This window comes from Gadus macrocephalus, chromosome 14 (genome assembly GCF_031168955.1).
Source record: "Gadus macrocephalus chromosome 14, ASM3116895v1".
Classification (NCBI taxonomy): domain Eukaryota; kingdom Metazoa; phylum Chordata; class Actinopteri; order Gadiformes; family Gadidae; genus Gadus; species Gadus macrocephalus.
Window position 1 is genome coordinate 5,359,393 of NC_082395.1, and position 17,622 is coordinate 5,377,014.

The 17,622-nt window shown below is 45.1% G+C and overlaps 1 protein-coding gene across 2 annotated transcripts; it reads left to right on the forward strand.

Moving 5' to 3' along the window:
- Positions 1 to 9,420: 9,420 nt before the first annotated feature.
- Positions 9,421 to 17,497, forward strand: LOC132471986 (hepatoma-derived growth factor-related protein 3-like). Of its 2 annotated transcripts, none has more exons than XM_060071372.1 (6): positions 9,421 to 9,768; positions 10,366 to 10,442; positions 11,400 to 11,538; positions 13,138 to 13,299; positions 14,647 to 14,778; positions 15,225 to 17,497. In XM_060071372.1, the coding sequence occupies exons 1-6, from the start codon at positions 9,685 to 9,687 to the stop codon at positions 15,249 to 15,251; spliced, it is 621 nt and encodes a 206-aa protein (XP_059927355.1). In that variant the 5' UTR covers positions 9,421 to 9,684; the 3' UTR covers positions 15,252 to 17,497. The 2 variants fall into 2 exon arrangements, with proteins under 2 accessions (XP_059927355.1, XP_059927354.1); XM_060071371.1 differs by having other exon boundaries at positions 9,431 to 9,768; positions 14,644 to 14,778.
- Positions 17,498 to 17,622: the final 125 nt, after the last annotated feature.

Sequence of the window (17,622 nt, forward strand, 5' to 3'; positions counted from 1 at the left end):
GAGTCACATTGCTGAATCATTATTTACAGACATAGTGCTACATTTTTGTGTTATTAAAATTGGATTTACTCCCAATCTATAGATCCCTTAAAAATAAAAAATGTGTTCGCCACATCTGCAATTGAACTGCGTTTACATCTCATCCACCCATTATCAAGACGCATCCACAATCCTCATTTATTTCTATCCTCTATAGACTGGCGTGACACCTCATATGACGTTTTGCCAGAGACAGGCCAACCCCACACACTCTCCACATCCACCGCGCGAGCGAGAGCTTTTTTCTGCGTTTTTACATAGATTGGTTGAATTGAATTTTCCAAGAGTCCTCCAGTGGGAGTCACCAGAGGAGAGATAATTCTCTTATCCACATCAATGCAGGGCCCACTGCTGGGCTCAGTGAACAGGGCCGTGGACCTGCTGTTCCCTGGCAGGATCCGCCACAATCAATTACACAAGCCTTGTTAAATACCCCCGTCAGTCTCCGGATCCTCCCGCTCCACGCTCACACAGAAACAAAGTTTACACAGAAAAAAAAAAAAAAGAGATCCAACAAAAGAGAGAAGCGACGCTGAACGTCGGCTGAAGAGGAACCGAACCTCTGTGGGATTCTGTTGTTCAGGTTTGCACGGTGCGGAAAAAACGGGACAGGCTTCTAATAAGGTGGGTGTGTTGCAAAGTGGTGCCGCGAGCCATCGGTGGCTTGGTGAGCAGTTAACCAGGCGGTGGGAAGGTGGTAATGATGGGGCGTGCGTTGGATGGTTGAGCGCTCGCCTGAGCTCCCCTCCGCAGCGGGAACCACATAGCTGTGCTGCTCCCTTTCATCCTGACCGTTCAGCCGGCATCCCGGCCCCCCGATACACGCGCACAAACACGCACGCACGCACGCACGCACGCACACGCACGCACACACACACACACACACACACACACACACACACACACACACACACACACACACACACACACACACACACACACACACACAGAGACGCATAAACCTAGGCTTTGTGTGTTCGCCTGGTCTCACACACACATGCGCACACACACGCACACACACACACACACACACACACACACACACACACACACACACACACACACACACACACAGACACACACACACACACACACACACACACACACACACACACACACACACACACACAGAGACACAGACACATAAACCTAGGCTTTGTGTGTTCGCCTGGTCTCACACACACATGCGCACACGCACACACGCACACACACACACACACACACACTCATACATACATGCACATACACACACACACACAGACGCACACACAAACACATGCACGACACACAGGCTCTTAACCACATGCATGTACTCATGTACACGTGCACTCACGTGTATGCAAGTACTTGCAACATGCACATAAACACACTCAGAATCAGAAATACACTATTGATCCCCGGGGACCATTGGGAAAGATGCACAACCGAGTGCAAACACATACGTGCAGTATCGCACACACAAACACCCACTGCCTGGATCTACATTCAACAGACATGCATATATGAATGCATGTACACACATACAGATGAATGTAATTAATATGCATTTGCATTTTCTGCTGTATACTATGTTCACCGCAGAAAAGGTTTTTGCTAATGCTTGATAATAGTTATTGGGTGATACTTTACAATAATAAACCATTATTTGCAATAACTAATGGAGTAACAGCGTTAGTTGGTTTCCTTAACATGAACACCATGAGCTAACATAAACACCATTAGTGAATGATATCTAGACCATAAGTTAACTGTTCATTAACTCTTAGTTATTGCTTATCTTTGAAATTACTGACGTAATTAATATTCAATTGATATACCCGTAAAGATTCGACCACTAACATTTATTGTCATGAAGCATTTGTTTAGATAGCTAAATTATATGTTTAGCTTACCTTAAAGCTAAACATAAAAAGTTCAGTTTAAAAGTTTTGATAAATAAATATTCACAACGAAACATGTTGTTTATGAATTGCCAGTCCTATTTTATCTTATAATACAAATGTAATGGAAGGAGCTTTTAAAGAAAACTATCTGGTGCCAAACAGGCAGCCAGTGATGAAATTCTTTCAAAAAGCTTTGAGTCTTGTAAGTGCAATTTCGTTTGGACTCCACTTTGGACGGGCTGCTGCATTGTGGGTACTTCACTCTGTGTCACCGTGCTTTCTTGCGGGGGTGAAAATGAACTTTGTGCAGCAGCAGTACCTGGGAGATGAAGAGATGCCTTGTCTTTCACTATGTTCTGTAAAGCCGTCCACAGACACGGCTCTTTGGGTTTTGTACGTAGCGGAGATGGTTGTTTTTCTTTTTTTCTGTGTTGTGGACAGCGGCGTTGAGACTGGTTTAAGTGGCTGAGTGGAACTCCCTATTCATGGCCATGCTCAACACTCCCCCAGCCCCCCCCCCCCCCCCCCTCCTCCCATCCCCATACTCCCCCCACCCCACCTCCCCATGGCCTCTGCTCAATCTCGGGCTCCCGGTGCAAAAGAAACAAAAAAGGGAAGAAACAGAAAAAGAAAAACGTTGTCGTGGTGACCCCTGACCCGCGCCCGCTCAGCATCCACTCTGCGCCGGGCCAGCCAAGCACATGCCTGAACAATTAACTCCTGCACCGCCATCAATCCAGCCCCCCGAAGCAAAGAAAAGATGAAGTCACCCAGGTTCAAGCGAAAGAGACGTGTAAAAACATAAGGAGAAAAGGTTTTCTGAAGAAAGAGGGAGAGAAATGCTGTGGGTGGGTGGGTAGGGGAGGGGAGGGGGGTTGGTTTTCCGTCACTCCAGAGTAACTGTCGCTGGCGTGACAGGACGCGCTATTGAGAAGCCTTCATTCATCGGCGGGTCGGAGAGTGGGAGCGCGGCGGCGGAGACAATGGCCGGGAGTCACTGGGGTTATGTTTATCCTCAGACCGGAGCGCCGGGAGATTTATTTAGAAGTAGAAAAAGCCACGGTGGATTTAAGACGCGGCAAGTACATCTGCTTCACAAACCCGCCGCAGAGCAGGGGAGCAAGAGTCTCGGTATTGATTACTGTCATGCGGTATACGGCGGCGGATGGTTAGCGAGGGGGGGAGAAGGACCAGGGCTTTTGTCTGGCGCTCACTTCTCCGAACCAAAGAGTGGCTGAGATTTTCTCTGGTCCCTAATGGTGCCTGAAAGTTTCCCTTAAAAAAACACACTTCTTTAACTTCTTTAAGTAACTGTGAGGCGAGATCGACGGAGGAGAATGACAGCAGCACCGAAAAGCGTACACAGAGGGGAAAGATGGGTAAAGTTAGGATGGAAAATGGATTGTCTTATTGCCCTTTTCTGTGTGAGCATGCTGGCAGGGAGTCTTCAAGGTCGCTGCTACTTGGTTTGAAACCGTGTCTACAGAAGGCTTTTCCGTCCAAACAACACCGCCCATTCAGCCTTTCTAGACAGGCGCGGTTTGAGCCTTTCTATCTTTTTCACACATATTCATTCATTCATCCAACCAACTCTCCATCTATCCTTGTTGTTATCCAACCGTTCCTCCATCCATCCACCCATCCTTTTTTAACCGTCCATCCTCTTGCAGTCCATCAATCCATCTATCCATCCATCCATGCTTTCACAAGTCAGTTGTGTGCGTGTGTGTGTGGGGGGGGGCATGTATGTTGGGAAAAGGGGATAGTGGTGTGTGTGTGTGTGTGTGTGCGTGGGGTGGATGGGAAGGGTTCGGGGGGGTGAGTTGGGACAAGGGGATAGTGGTTGGTGTGTGTGTGTGTGTGTGCATGTGTGTGTGTGTGTGGAGAGGGCGAGGCGAGGGTGTTAGCTGCCAATTAATGCCAATCAGGCCAGCGGTGAGCTGATGTGGCGGCAGCGATGCGGAAGGGTGTGGGAGCCAGGGACCACCTGGCTGGGGCCTCACAGCGGGCCCCTACTGCTGTACCTGTCAGTGCTGCCTCCCACCACCTCATGTTCTCCACACCGAGGAGCTCGCCCAACTATACTGCCAGGCCCTGTGTCCTCTATGGTTTATTAATGCAAGGGCGGCCCGTGTGTGTGTGTGTGTGTGTGTGTGTGTGTGTGTGTGTGTGTCAAAAAGAAAGACGAAGGTAGGAGAAAAAGTAAGTGCGCACGATGCTGTCACAGCACCCCCCCCACCTCCCCCCCCGCCCCGAACGTTCACCCTGGAGTCTGCGCTGGAACCTCCGTTCGCGAGAGCTCAAGATCTTGCCAGAAATTGCGCCTGATCTCCGGGCTAAATAATGCAACGGCTTGGCTTTTTCTTTTTTCTTCTTCTTCTTCTTCTTATGTGAAAAAAAGTTGCCTCTTAGTGCTGCCGCCGCTGCTGCCACTGGTTGGTATCGGGACAATAATGCCACCTGACAATCACTCCCTGCAGGCCCGCCTGTGGCCCCGCAGAAAGAAAGAGCGGCGCGCTGCGAGTGATTGACAAGGACAAAAAAAAAAGAAAGAGACGGAGCGCTCCTGTTTCCGTTTTTTTTTTTTTTTTGTCAACCGCCGTCGTGGGATTTGAGAGCCAAGGATGAAACCGTGACTTTGACTACAAGAGAGCAGAGGACTTAAAGCATGACAAGAGTGATTACAATATCCGGGGAAGTCGTTTAAATGGGAGTGCAAAGGTAAGCGCGCACGCGAGTCTCAACAGGACATTCAATTATTTATCACGGCAGGGTGAGAGAGCGAGAGAGAGAGAGAGAGAAGAGAGAGAGAGAGAGAGAGAGAGAGAGAGAGAGAGAGAGAGAGAGAGAGAGAGAGAGTGTGTGCGGGGCCGGCTCAAACTCAAGGCCAAACTGCTGCATGTCTTCAAGGGTGGTTGGATGGTGAGGGGGGGGACAGGGGGGGACGGTGAGGGGGGGGTTGCACACAGACCCTCCGAGCGACGTGCCGACATCCCTGTTTAAGCACAAACACATCGCTTCTGAAAGGCAAGAGTGACAAGCCACTCGGCTGCTGGATCCACTTAAGCCACATCCTCAACTTATGACACTTTGCCTAGTGCGAGGTTTCCCCCCCACAAAACGTCTCAAAGTTACTAAGTTAGTTGTCTCTCTCTCTGCCGTGTTAGAAACAGGCAATCACAAGCCAAGTAAGCTGTGATTAATGCCACTCTTATGCATATCAATGCATACTGTGTGTCCATCGGGACTTCATGTGTGTGTGTCTATCTGTGAGTGTGAGTGTGTGAGAGTGTGGGTGTAGTTGTGTGTGTGTGTGTGTGTGTGTGTGTGTGTGTGTGTGTGTGTGTGTGTGTGTGTGTGTGTGTGTATGTGTGTGTGTGTGTGTGTGTGTGTGTGTGTGTGTGTGTGTGTGTGTGTGTGTGTGTGTGTGTGTGTGTGTGTGTGGGTGGGTGGGTGTATATGTGTAGGTGTGTGTGTGTGTGTGTGTGTGTGTGTGTGTGTGTGTGTGTGTGTGTGTGTGTGTGTGTGTGTGTGTGTGTGTGTGTGTGTGTGTGAGCAAGTCATGTGTTGGTATATGTGCGGGTGTATAAGTGTGGGTGTGTGTGCGTGTGCAATTTTGTGTGTCGCGCTCCCATGAGTTCCTTGATTGTTATGCCTAAGTTGATTATTCAAATAGACTGTCATGTGTTCTCTGGGCGGAATATGATCTAGGTGCAAATGAAGAATTACAGATGTATCCATCAAGAGAGATAGATATCTGGTGTGTGCAGCCACCTGCGCTAAAAGCATTCTTACGCACACGTTGTCACATTGCATCCTTTAACTCCTATATATTTTTCTTCACTGTGGCCATTTGTCTTCTTTCTTAATTTACAATGAATCCAGAGAAGAAGAATTGTACGCAGTTCTATCCACTAATGAGTTCTTGAGAGGGATGATGCTTGCAGAAAACTTAGTTTGAGGCTCTCAATGAGAACATATTTTGACCTCCCTTCTTTTGCTAGATCGTAACAATGTTCATAGTTTAAAAAAGGCCCAAAACAAAACCAGGGATAAGTTGGGTCCTCCAAATTATGTCTTCGGTCATGAAATGAAAATCTAACGGACCCTGCCTGTGATGCCAGCATACCTGTATGCATATCATTCCCTGGATGCACACAGAACCACCAAAACCCACGTGCCCACATGTGCACAGCCAATGTACCAGATGTGCCGGGCGGCCAAGCTCAGTGGGCCGTGGGTACCAAGGGAGTTGGAGTATCACTGGGGTATCGTTGCACACACACACACACACACACACACACACACACACACACACACATGAACAAACACACACACACACACACACGGTGGCGAGCGGACACACACTCACACCAGATGCCGCACGCATGTGTGTGTGTGTGCGTGTGTGTGTGTGTGTGTGTGTGTGTGCACCCACGTGCGCTCTCAGGCGTCTCTACCAGGGGTGGGTGGGGGGGATGGGGTGAGGTTGGGTGGAGTGGAGGGGTAGTGCTGCGGGGAAATAAGCACCTGTCATGTGCCAAGTGAAGTGTTAAGTGCACAAATTGTGGAGGCGAGGGTGATGTTTCCGGGAGGGTGACAGCTCTGGGTCCGGGGTGCCATGTCAGGCCCTGGCATATCATGGCAAGCCTTACCCCCCCCACCACCACCACTACCACTACCACCACACACACACACACACACACACACACACACACACACACACACACACACACACACACACACACACACACACACACACATACACTTATACACACACACACACACACACACACACACACACACACACACACACACACACACACACACATACACACACACACACACACACACACACACACACATACACTTACACACACACACACACACACACACACACACACACACACACACACACACACACACACACACACACACACACACACACACACACACATACACTTATACACACACACACACACACACACACACACACACACACACACCAACCCCTGCTGCCGCTGCTGCTGTGGGGCACAATGGCAACTATTATTTACTGGCTGTCTGCCTCATTTCCCCACATATACCCTGGCTGGGACATCATACGGGACATGAGAGAGGGAGAGAGAGAGAGAGAGAGAGCTGGTGGGCCCATAGCGCTGTAAGCCAGTGTCATCGCTGAGGGGGTGGGGGGGCAGCAGTGGCAAAAACAATCTCATCCGAAGCGTTTACATCGTTTATTCAGTGTCAGCCGCAAACCAAATCCGCTGGTGTTTCACCGCTAACCCGACCCCCCTCAGGTGGGGGGGTGGGGGGGGGGGGGGGGGGTGCGCGAACGAGGGCGCCGTGGGAAGGTGCAATGCATCAAGGGGGTGTCAAAGGGTGTCACCTCCCGGACTAACGCTAACGCCACACGATGGGCCTAACTGTGGCTCGTGTGAATCGGGGAGATGTATGATAAATTGCCCCGGCCGTAGGGGGGACGGGGGGGTGTGAGGGATGGGGTCGGGGGGGGGCTGTGTGACTGGTCGTGCGGGCATTTCTATGACCCCGCCACCCTGAAGGATCATGGGAGCTGACAGTCCACCGCTAGCAGCCGCGCAACTCAAATGTCTCTGCATTTTTTTTGCATCGGTGAACATTAGTCACAAGGCAATCAGAGAACACAACAAACTGAATTTGACAAATAATTTTCACTTTTCAAATGTGACAAACATTTCAAGGACATTCGGGGAATAAAAAATGCCAAAACTAACAATGGTTCGGGGTCCCAGGCAAAATGCACTGCAGACATGAATAAAAAAGGAAGCACGAGGAATTTGTAACGCTTCCAAACCTTCCACATGCTTGTCACTCGGTCCACCGCCAAATTTGTTGGAATTATTTTTCACGGCACACAAGGCCAAGACAAGGGAAAGCCATACTTAGACAACCGAACAGATCAGCAAACATCTGTTTTCCGGATCCCAACGTTACGTCTCTCCCTCTCCAATCCAAAACACATGTGGCTTCAAAACATACGCAGGTGTGCATGTGTTTTGAATAGGGTCAAAGTAGTTCTCTTTCTGTGACAAGCGGCAATGCTTTGCGGTGGGGATTCTATAGGCGCTCTTACAGGAAATACTTCTAGGCCACTGCTCCTGAGAAATATAACAAAGTCTGAGAGCTTTTCAATAGTGGCCTGACCTGCTGTGATCAAGGTGTAATAGCCTACATTGAAAAGTCTGCAAGCAGCATCCACCTTGGTTCATACAAACAGACCCACAGATCGAATGAGAGGAATGTCTGTATTCATGTTTTTATTTTCCTCATTCTGGAAGGCTGAAGGGCTCAATGTGACAGGCATCCGCATTGTAAGCAGCGGAGAAGAAACATCTGTCCGGGAGAGATGAGAATCACATGTGCTGGTGACAGAAAGACATGCCCTTCAGTTTAACCAAAGCTTTTGCTGCCACCTACAGCACGGGACTATATAGTAAATCTGCTTACATTGTAAAGGGTCTTAAAAGGCTGTTCAGAAAATTTCATTCTTTACTGCCATCTGCGGGTAGACAGTATGAAATAAAACATCGATTTTAAGCACGGCTAAATAGGTCGTGTGCTGCCATCTGTTGGTGCACCATTTAAGATACAAGGTGTTATTGTCTTAACAATTATTACATATAGAAAATGGACTTCATAAGTAAGAGAATAAAATATAGAGCCCTGAAAGGAAATTCAGAATTAAAAAAAAACATATTACCAAGTCAACAAAAGCAAGTCCCCACTTTGTAATGATTTAATTGATAGAATGTTAACACAGGGCTCTTCCTAAGACAAACACTATTTATGGGTCAGCTATTTTATGTAGTAGACTTAACTAGTGAATTTAACACTCATTGGCCAGTGCTGGTGCTTTGACACACATCAATTTCAAACCTTTAGACCTATCCAATGTTAATCTTTCGGCCATATATAGCCACCTGTTTTTGCACATATTACACCTCAATGAAAATGGTCAAGGTGTGTTGACCAGACATTTGCGAGGTCCCAGAGGAAAGGCTGGTGGGCTGATGTCATTCAGTGTCAAAGCCTGGGTCTGTGAAAAAATATCAAGCATTCATTGCTACATCCATTGATAGACTTTAGAGATGAACTGGTGAGAGAAAGACGTATGTCAGGCAGGGGCTGAGTGTGCTCGATGAAAACAGACAGAGCTAATATAATAATTTTACTTTTTTTATTATTTTTTTATTTACATGATTACTTCTCAAATGTATAATTATGATAGTCATAATGATCTCAATAATAAAATAATCAGATCATTACAATTATCCTTATCATTCATCCTCATTATCAAAGTTATGTATTTACTCATCTGAAGTTCTTATCTAAAATAGCGCATCTGGCCTATTTTTTTTTTAACAAACCTAATCATTCTGGCCAGAACATTCTGGCCAGTAGTCGTCTAGGAGTAACATTTATCGTATTGTTATAATTTCCGAGAGACCTGCGAAGGCTTCGGGTTTCACAGCCCTGACGATAGATGTAGCAGGCTACGGCCATTCAAGGACACGTTTACGCACGTTTCTGTGCGCAGGATGATCGCCTTTTTTTCCCAGGCCCTTTCCGCGTCTTTTTTTATTATTTATTTCCGTGTAAACTGCAGCCTTGATATAAAAACATTGATGGTCGATAATTTACTCCGGTTTTGAGGGCCAAGGACAAGTGCGAGAATCTTTCAAATACAACCCCTGAATCCCTTGGATCACTAACCGACTACATGGCTCGACCACGGCCGCGGGAATACAAGGCAGGAGATTTGGTTTTTGCCAAAATGAAAGGATACCCACACTGGCCGGCGAGGGTGAGTATGCACCGCAGCCGGGCCGAGGGGAAGGGAGGCGGGGTTGCCTGAGACAGTCTCATCGCCGATGATGCTGTGTGAATACATGGATGCTACTGGATTTGGCTGCTAGCGTTGTTTTACGACCCATTTCGAAGTAATATATCGTTGATGCAGACACACCACTTTATGCCTTTTTTATGGACCTTTATGGGGAAGGGCTAGAATGACAACAGTTGAGGCAGCATCGTTCGACACTGTGCAACACAACATTCCGTATTCAATCTTTCTCTATTAAGTATCCATAGTCAAGATTTTTTTTTTATTCTGCCATTTTATATATGTGGACCTAGAATATGCATGCACATTTTTAATGCATTGAAATTTCCTCAAGTAACCCCTGCCGTTAACATGTGTGCAACATTGTGTGACAAAATATAATTTTATTCTGCTACTTCAACCATGAATAATCCTGTCGACATAATAATGTCAGTTTCTCACAATGCATTTTGAACCATTGCACACAGCAGGATCTCCTCCCTTGCTTCCACTTAAGCACCATGGTCCCCCTCCTTCTCCCCCATTTTCATGTATCCCCCACCCCCTTCTGCCTGTCAGATTGATGAGCTTCCAGAAGGGGCTGTCAAACCACCTGCCAACAAGTATCCCATTTTCTTCTTCGGCACGCATGAAACGTAAGTTCTAAAAACTGCACCTAAGCAGGTGTAAATGAATGTGAAGATGTATGTAACAGCAAGCTACCAATGTGTATGGAACGATTTTAAGACGCTGTTTGGTACAAAAGCATGCTATTACCTTTTGAGACCCTGAGCTTTTCTCCAATTTACAGTGATTTAACCAGGATATTGTTGAGCAGGTTGCTTGAGGATGCCTACAAAATGTGGACACTGAAATGTGGACCCTTTTTTCAGGTCCATTAACCAAAACACTAGGCTATCCTGCTTGGTGCTACTGCTTCCAATAACATTCATTAATGCTACGATTCACCATTACACCATAACCATAACAAAGCGACGATTGCTGCACGTTTAGGTTCCGCTTGCATTTAGCCCAGTTTAAACTCAACATCACTGTGTAATTTAGGCTAGTACCGGTATATACTCAATAACATTGTGTATTTAGCCTAGTATATACTGAACAACATTCTATATTTAGCTCAGTACATACTCAACAACGCTTTGTCATTTAGCCCAGTACATACTCAACAACATTGTGTATTTAGCATAGTACATGCTCAACAACATTGTGTACTTTGCCCCGTACACACTCAACAACATTGTGTCATTAGCCAAGTAGATGCTCAACAACATTGTGTCATTAGCCCAGTATATACTCAACAACACTGTGTCATTAGCCCAGTATATACTCAACAACATTGTGTCATTAGCCCAGTATATACTCAACAACACTGTGTCATTAGCCCAGTATATACTCAACAACATTGTGTCATTAGCCCAGTATATACTCAACAACACTGTCATTAGCCCAGTATATACTCAACAACACTGTGTCATTAGCCTAGTGCTCAACAACATTGTGTCATTAGCCCAGTAGATACTCACAACATTGGGTCGGACTAGAGTAACACACAGATTTAACACGACTATTCTTATTTGGTCCTCTCATCCCAGTGCGTTCCTGGGCCCAAAGGACCTGCTGCCCTACAAGGAGTACAAAGACAAGTTTGGCAAGTCCAACAAGAGGAAGGGTTTCAACGAGGGCCTATGGGAGATTGAGAACAACCCCGGAGTCAAGTTCACCGGCTACCAGGTCTGTCAGCAGCCCGCTATCTCTCTGATTTAGAGAGCAAAGACATGGGGGAGTTAGGCCCAATCCCATTTCTACCCCTTACCCCTTCCCCCTCCCCCTTGTTTTGAAGGGGGAAGAGGAAGGGTTAAGGGGAAGGGGTAAGGGGTAGAAATGGGATCGGGGCTTCGAGACAAAGAACGAGAGCTAGTGCCAGAAGGGGAGAGAGAGACCGACCACTGGGAGGAGAGACGCTAGCTGAACAGTTGACTACAGCCAGAAGTTTATTTTCATTCACAAATGGGTCCCTGTATAGCAGTGATTGTGTTTATGAGATTATTAGGAATTCGATTTAACTCTCTTCTTTGCCTTGAGTTTTAAATGCCAGATTTTTCCATTAGTTGGAAGGTAACGAAGACGACTCAAAGCTAAATATGCACCATTCCCTAGCTAGGGAAATCGTTTGTCTATTTTTTATCCCTGACCCTAAACTTGATTTACTCCTGCTATATGTCAATGTTTGGCTACTTCCACATACTTAACTACATTGCTTTCTGTTGCATTCATTTGGCGGCAGGAAGATCTTTTTTGTTTAATTTAGTGGTCACTCTCTCTTCAAAAGAAAAGACTAGGTGTTCGATCAGGTTATTTCAGTTTAGGTTAATAGTTGGACGTCGTTAGGTTTGCGTTTAAATAACTGCAATCGTGTAACTCTAGTGTTACGTCTACGATGTACGATGTTGGTTTGTGCTTACTGTGCTGCTGCCAGATCCTCTTCTAGCACAAGGTCGATGGAGGTTGGATTGTAATCTAGTTATGTACTCATATGAACTCGGTCAATATAGATAGTGGCTGCGTCCCAAACAGAAGTCAGCGGCATGCAGCCTTGCTGTCGAATGAGTCGGTGTCCTTTGGAGGTAGTGTTTTTGTGTGAAGTAACCTGTAAGGGGGGTTCTGGATTGAGACAGACTTTCAAGGCATCAATGCATCAGAATGTTATGACGTTGCCAAAATAGTACCATCAGTTACAACGGCTATACTACCACCTGTTTGTCATTTGGACTAAGTGCTTATTTCTTTAATGAGATTTTTCCGTTTTATTAGAGTAGCATTATTAATTGTTGAAGCATTAGTCTAAAAGTCAATATAACTTTCATTTGTACACAAGCTCGAGGCTATTGCTGGTTTTTGTTGTTTTCTTTTTGTCTGAGCAGTGGAGCGGGTGCAGGCGATTGTGGGATATCTTGACCAACAAAGGATACTACGCTGCCTTCAAAACATGCCTAGTCAGAGGCCCCGCGAAAGGCTTACTTTTTTGTTAATATTCGATATGATGACATGACTTGATGCTTCCTTGACTCCGAATGCTACCAGAATAAGCAGCATCTGGTTCACAGCATATATGTGAATTTCAACAAGCGTACACATGCAACCAATCATGTAGGGGATGAGACAGACCAACACATGCGTGTGCTCATTCTTGTTCCCCAGTCACCTCCTGAACGACGCGTCTACGAAACTGTCCACAAACGTAAGATCTCAGCTGTTGGGTTGTGTGTCTGCTTGTCTGTCCACGTTATAAACTAAAAACATGCACACACATGCACACTCTCACACACACAGGCCATGCAGCAGAGCTCGTCCGAGACGGAAGAAGGGGTGAACGCGGTGGACGGCAGCAGTGAGGGAGAGGAGGGGGATTCTGTGGAGGAGGAAGACAACAAGGAGAAGCTCAAGGGAACAGACAAGGCCGGGTCCAAACGGAAAAAGACCGCCGGATCAAAGGTACACACAGCTCCGCCGCCCTCCCCACCTCCAAGCCATGTGACCCACAATGCACCAGGAGGCGCTCAGATGGAATCAGCTGGTCCTAGGCCAGAGGGCTGGTGGATACAGCTTCTACATTATTTTCGTGTTTTGTCAATGATTGTTATGCTGTTAATAAATGGTATCGTAGCATTTATCCTACAAGCTAAATGACAAAGGTCGAAGAAGGCTGATAAAAAAAGGCTTCCTCAAAGACGTTATTAAGGACAAATCCAGACCAACCCTAGTGTCATGTCCCATTGATAACAATACATCTCCTACAGAGGCATCTCAGCATGTGGGATCCAAAAGTTGAAGGCACGATTAGTCTACCTCCAGTTTAACCAAAGCTTGATAGACACAGAGTGGCTTTCAAGCTTGCTGTGGCTCAAGAGGAAGGTGGTGGATTTTCATTTAGTCTCAATCCACTTCCTCACCAGGTTCACCGGCTTATCGATTGTGGTCCTGTAGCCTGCCTGTGCTTCACCTTGACAACACTAAGAGCCCTTTAGATTAAGAAGGGAACAGGGGGCTTGCAGTGCCATAGTTGGTGGCTGCCCGCGTTAAAGACGGCGCCACGGCCGACCGCTGTAACCGGGAGCCGGCTGGAGGACTCACCCACATCACATTCTGCTCTCTGCTTAGCAACCACTGTTGCTTAGCAACTGGGTCCCATCAGGCACAGTACATGTGGCGCATATGAAGGAATGTGGCTTTTCTCGTATTTCTGTGTGTCTGTGTGTATGTGTGTGTGTGTGTGTGTGGGGGGGGGGGTTACTGTAGAATTCTACAGATTTCTACATATTTTCAAACGTCATAACTGGCTGATTCGCCTAAAGAGGTGTGTGTGTGTGTGTGTGTGTGTCTCTGTGTGTGTGTGTGTGTGTGTGTGTGTGGGGGGGGGGGGGGTTCATATAGTACAATACTAGGGTACATATTGCTCATCACATAAGTAGGTTTCCCTTCTCTCCATTCTGGGTGTGTCTATGCATAGCCTACTCTGTAGTACACGCCCCTTTTTGTGGTTGTATGCCACCAATGAATTAGGTTAGATAGAAGAAACCCCTTCACACCAGCACGATGTTCTCCTTCCTAGAAGGCGGAAGCAACGTTTTGACCTGCGGTCATCTGGGGTCAACCTCAGGCATGGAGAACCCTGGAAGGACCCATGTTCCAAACAAAGCCCTGTTCCATGTGTGAACACGGCCTCCGCTCCCCCATTAACCCCGCGGAGAAAATAACACCATACTATGAACCCACTGACCAAGTGCATGCTTCGACCTCACTTCCTGTGGTAATGGCCTACGCTCCTCTCTGTGGCAGAAGTCCTCCAAGCTGTCGCGCGTGTCGTCCGGCGAGGACGACCTGGAGAAGGACGGGAAGGAGGGCGACAAGAAGAGCAACTCTGTGGGCGGGGAAACGGACGGGGGCCTCATCCAGAACGCCACTGACAATAAGGTGGGCTGCCAGGTCATCGGTATTTACTAATAGGTCTCAGGTCATAGGTATCTCCTCAAAGGACCGGGACCCCGGTTTGGTGGGTATGCACTACTTACTTCATTTAGAAATAGTTAATTTACAATGTTTCCAGAATGACAATATAAGTTATGTGTATGTAATTTCCTGTAAAGGATTATTAAAGGATCTATCTATGTAACTCAATAACTCAGTAGTCATAGCACACTCTTGATTTTATGTTATTTGTATTAATCTATTAGTTAGTATGCATCCTGCTATTTTGCATAATTGGGAGTAATTACCTGTTATTGAATCAAGTTTCTGATATTTTTATCTAATATTTGTATATAATTAACAATGGAAAGAATATGATCTATTTGTAATTCATGATGATTGGCAATTGGTAATTTTTATTAATTCATGTCTATCTTCTGTGCATTTCACAGAACCAGTTGCTTAGAGAAGAACATTAAACACTCAGAGGACAACACCTATGAGAATTCATTCTTTGTGCAAGTAGTATTGGAATGGGATGATATACACACTGTTTGTTCCATCAGCACCATCTACTGGCCGTTGACACTAACACATGGACTTGTGGATTTCATCCAAAAAAAACAAAACAGAAAGATGGGGTCAAGGCCAGGATAAACAAATATATAATTTGTCATCAAAGACCAAACTGTTAGACGTCAATTTATATTAAGTTAATCAAGTGGCCACTAGCAACGCAAAATCCACTGTTACTGTACTAGGTAATTGGTAATCATTTGATGTAGGATTGTTGTTTGCTGGCTGCAAATCTTAACTTGTAAGTCTATTAAACCAAATGAAAGAATGTGGCTCCAGGGTATTAGCACAAATAACTTCTCCTGTCATCTCTGAGGTTTCTGTTTTTGTGTCAGCCTCCAAATACCAAGACTTAAGGAGCCAACTGTTTCAAAAGAGTGCTGACACACTGGGGCAATTTAGTATGTTTGCTGTCATTCAAACATTTAAAACCCTACTATTTTGCAATATTGACATTGATACCCTTATAGGCTATTATTATACCATATATGAACAATTGAATGCTTTTACTTTATGAAAAAAACACTATGAACAGACTGACCAGTTGCATGCTACAACATCACTTCCTGTCCTGGAATCTATGATTCCATGACTGATTGTCCACCTAGACTGCGAAAATGTTTTCTCGCCATGACACTCAGTCATTGGGAGCTCTTCATGTGAAAACGATGTGTCTCACAACTTTATCTTCAATCTGCTCCATGTCCGCTCCAAATAAACGGAACAGAAAAACTGCATTCCAGACAGAAAGATCTGCTTTCAATCAAAGGCAGCAAACTCACAAATGAATTCTAGTGTGTCGTAACTCTTGACTTATTTAACCACATTTGTAATATAAACTCAATTCAGCCTTCATGCCGGCCCCATCACGTATCTCCATTCACCCATCACACCCTCACTGTGTGCAAACATGTTTCAAATGTCCTCCGGTATGAATATATACAATATTATAGACAATATCACAGTTATGGTTTTCGCAGTGTACTGACACTCTAGTTGTAGCTTGGAGTTCCTTTTTTTTTTTTTTCACATGGTTAAAAATGTAAGGGTCTTTCTTCTACTATTACTGTCATATCATTACAGTGTCCATCCCACATTACTATATTTCATGTAACCAGAAAAAAAAAACGAATGGAGAAGTACATAGATTAATGTATTATGAAGTGTTGTGCACAACCGGGTTACACATTGTAACTCAAAGAAATTTAAATATACCGGTATATTTGACCTTTGTTGTAGAATAGAGGACTTCTATTTTACTCGGACTGCTCTAGGCATCATCTCATCTTTTTAACAAATGTTATATATATAAATATTATATCTGTTCTTCTGTGTAGCTGTGGAATATGTCACTGTATATTGATGATTATAATGATTTTTATAGTGGCATGCTGAAAAAGGGGGTTCATTTTTGATGGTGGCTGTTGACATTGTCCTAAATCAGGCGTTACGGTTTTGTAAGAATTAGAAAACGTGTATTACATTTTCTTTCTCATCGCCAAAATCCCAAATCAGACGACCAACATATTGTGGTTTTAGTTGCTCACAAGTGTCAACACAGATATATCCATGGCTGGATCTAGAAGCCACAGGGCCCTGGGGGGGCATAGGCCAGGGCATCCCCACTGGGGTTAATGTAAATCGACACATTCATGGAAGCCTCTGGCACTCAGTACAAAACAAAACATCTGTATCCATCTAAGAGCTGTAATAATGTATGCACTAGGAAATCCAGGCAGACTGACCCATCAAATGGAAAAAAATTGGACACCTCTAGGTGATGCACAATGCACTATATAATAGTGAGTTAGGACATCTGCGCTATTGCAAAAATGTTGTTTATTTTGTCTTTTTATCGCAAGCATTGATTTAAAGATAATTTGTTTAAGATCATGCTGATGCTCCATCTTTAACAAAAGCCAGCTGCCTTTATTTGCCTCCATTGCTTTTCCAAAAGGAAACTGCTCTTTTTCATTGATTTTTTTTAAATTTATTTTATGATAACATTGTGTATTGTTGTACCATACATTTTCAGTTCATTATTTGTTATGCTGTATTTGAAACATGATTTACATTTCAAAAGTTTGTAGGTGACTGTTTTTGCTGTTTATGGACAAGATTTTTACAGAATAAACTCATTGGAATGCGTCATGGTAAGGTTTTTTTGGTATTTTTATATTTTTTAGTTTATTGACATTAGGAATCCACTATATCACTACTTCAGAAGAGATTACAGAAAGGTTATGTTATATATATATATATTAATTATCGATA

Bases quoted from the DNA above. Each gene is read 5' to 3' on its own strand.
- LOC132471986 (XM_060071371.1), top strand. From the start codon at position 9,685: ATGGCTCGACCACGGCCGCGGGAATACAAGGCAGGAGATTTGGTTTTT. The intron at 10,443-11,399 runs GTAAGTTCTAAA...CTCTCATCCCAG, and splicing joins TTCTTCGGCACGCATGAAAC to TGCGTTCCTGGGCCCAAAGG. The intron at 13,300-14,643 runs GTACACACAGCT...TCTCTGTGGCAG, and splicing joins AAAAGACCGCCGGATCAAAG to AAGTCCTCCAAGCTGTCGCG.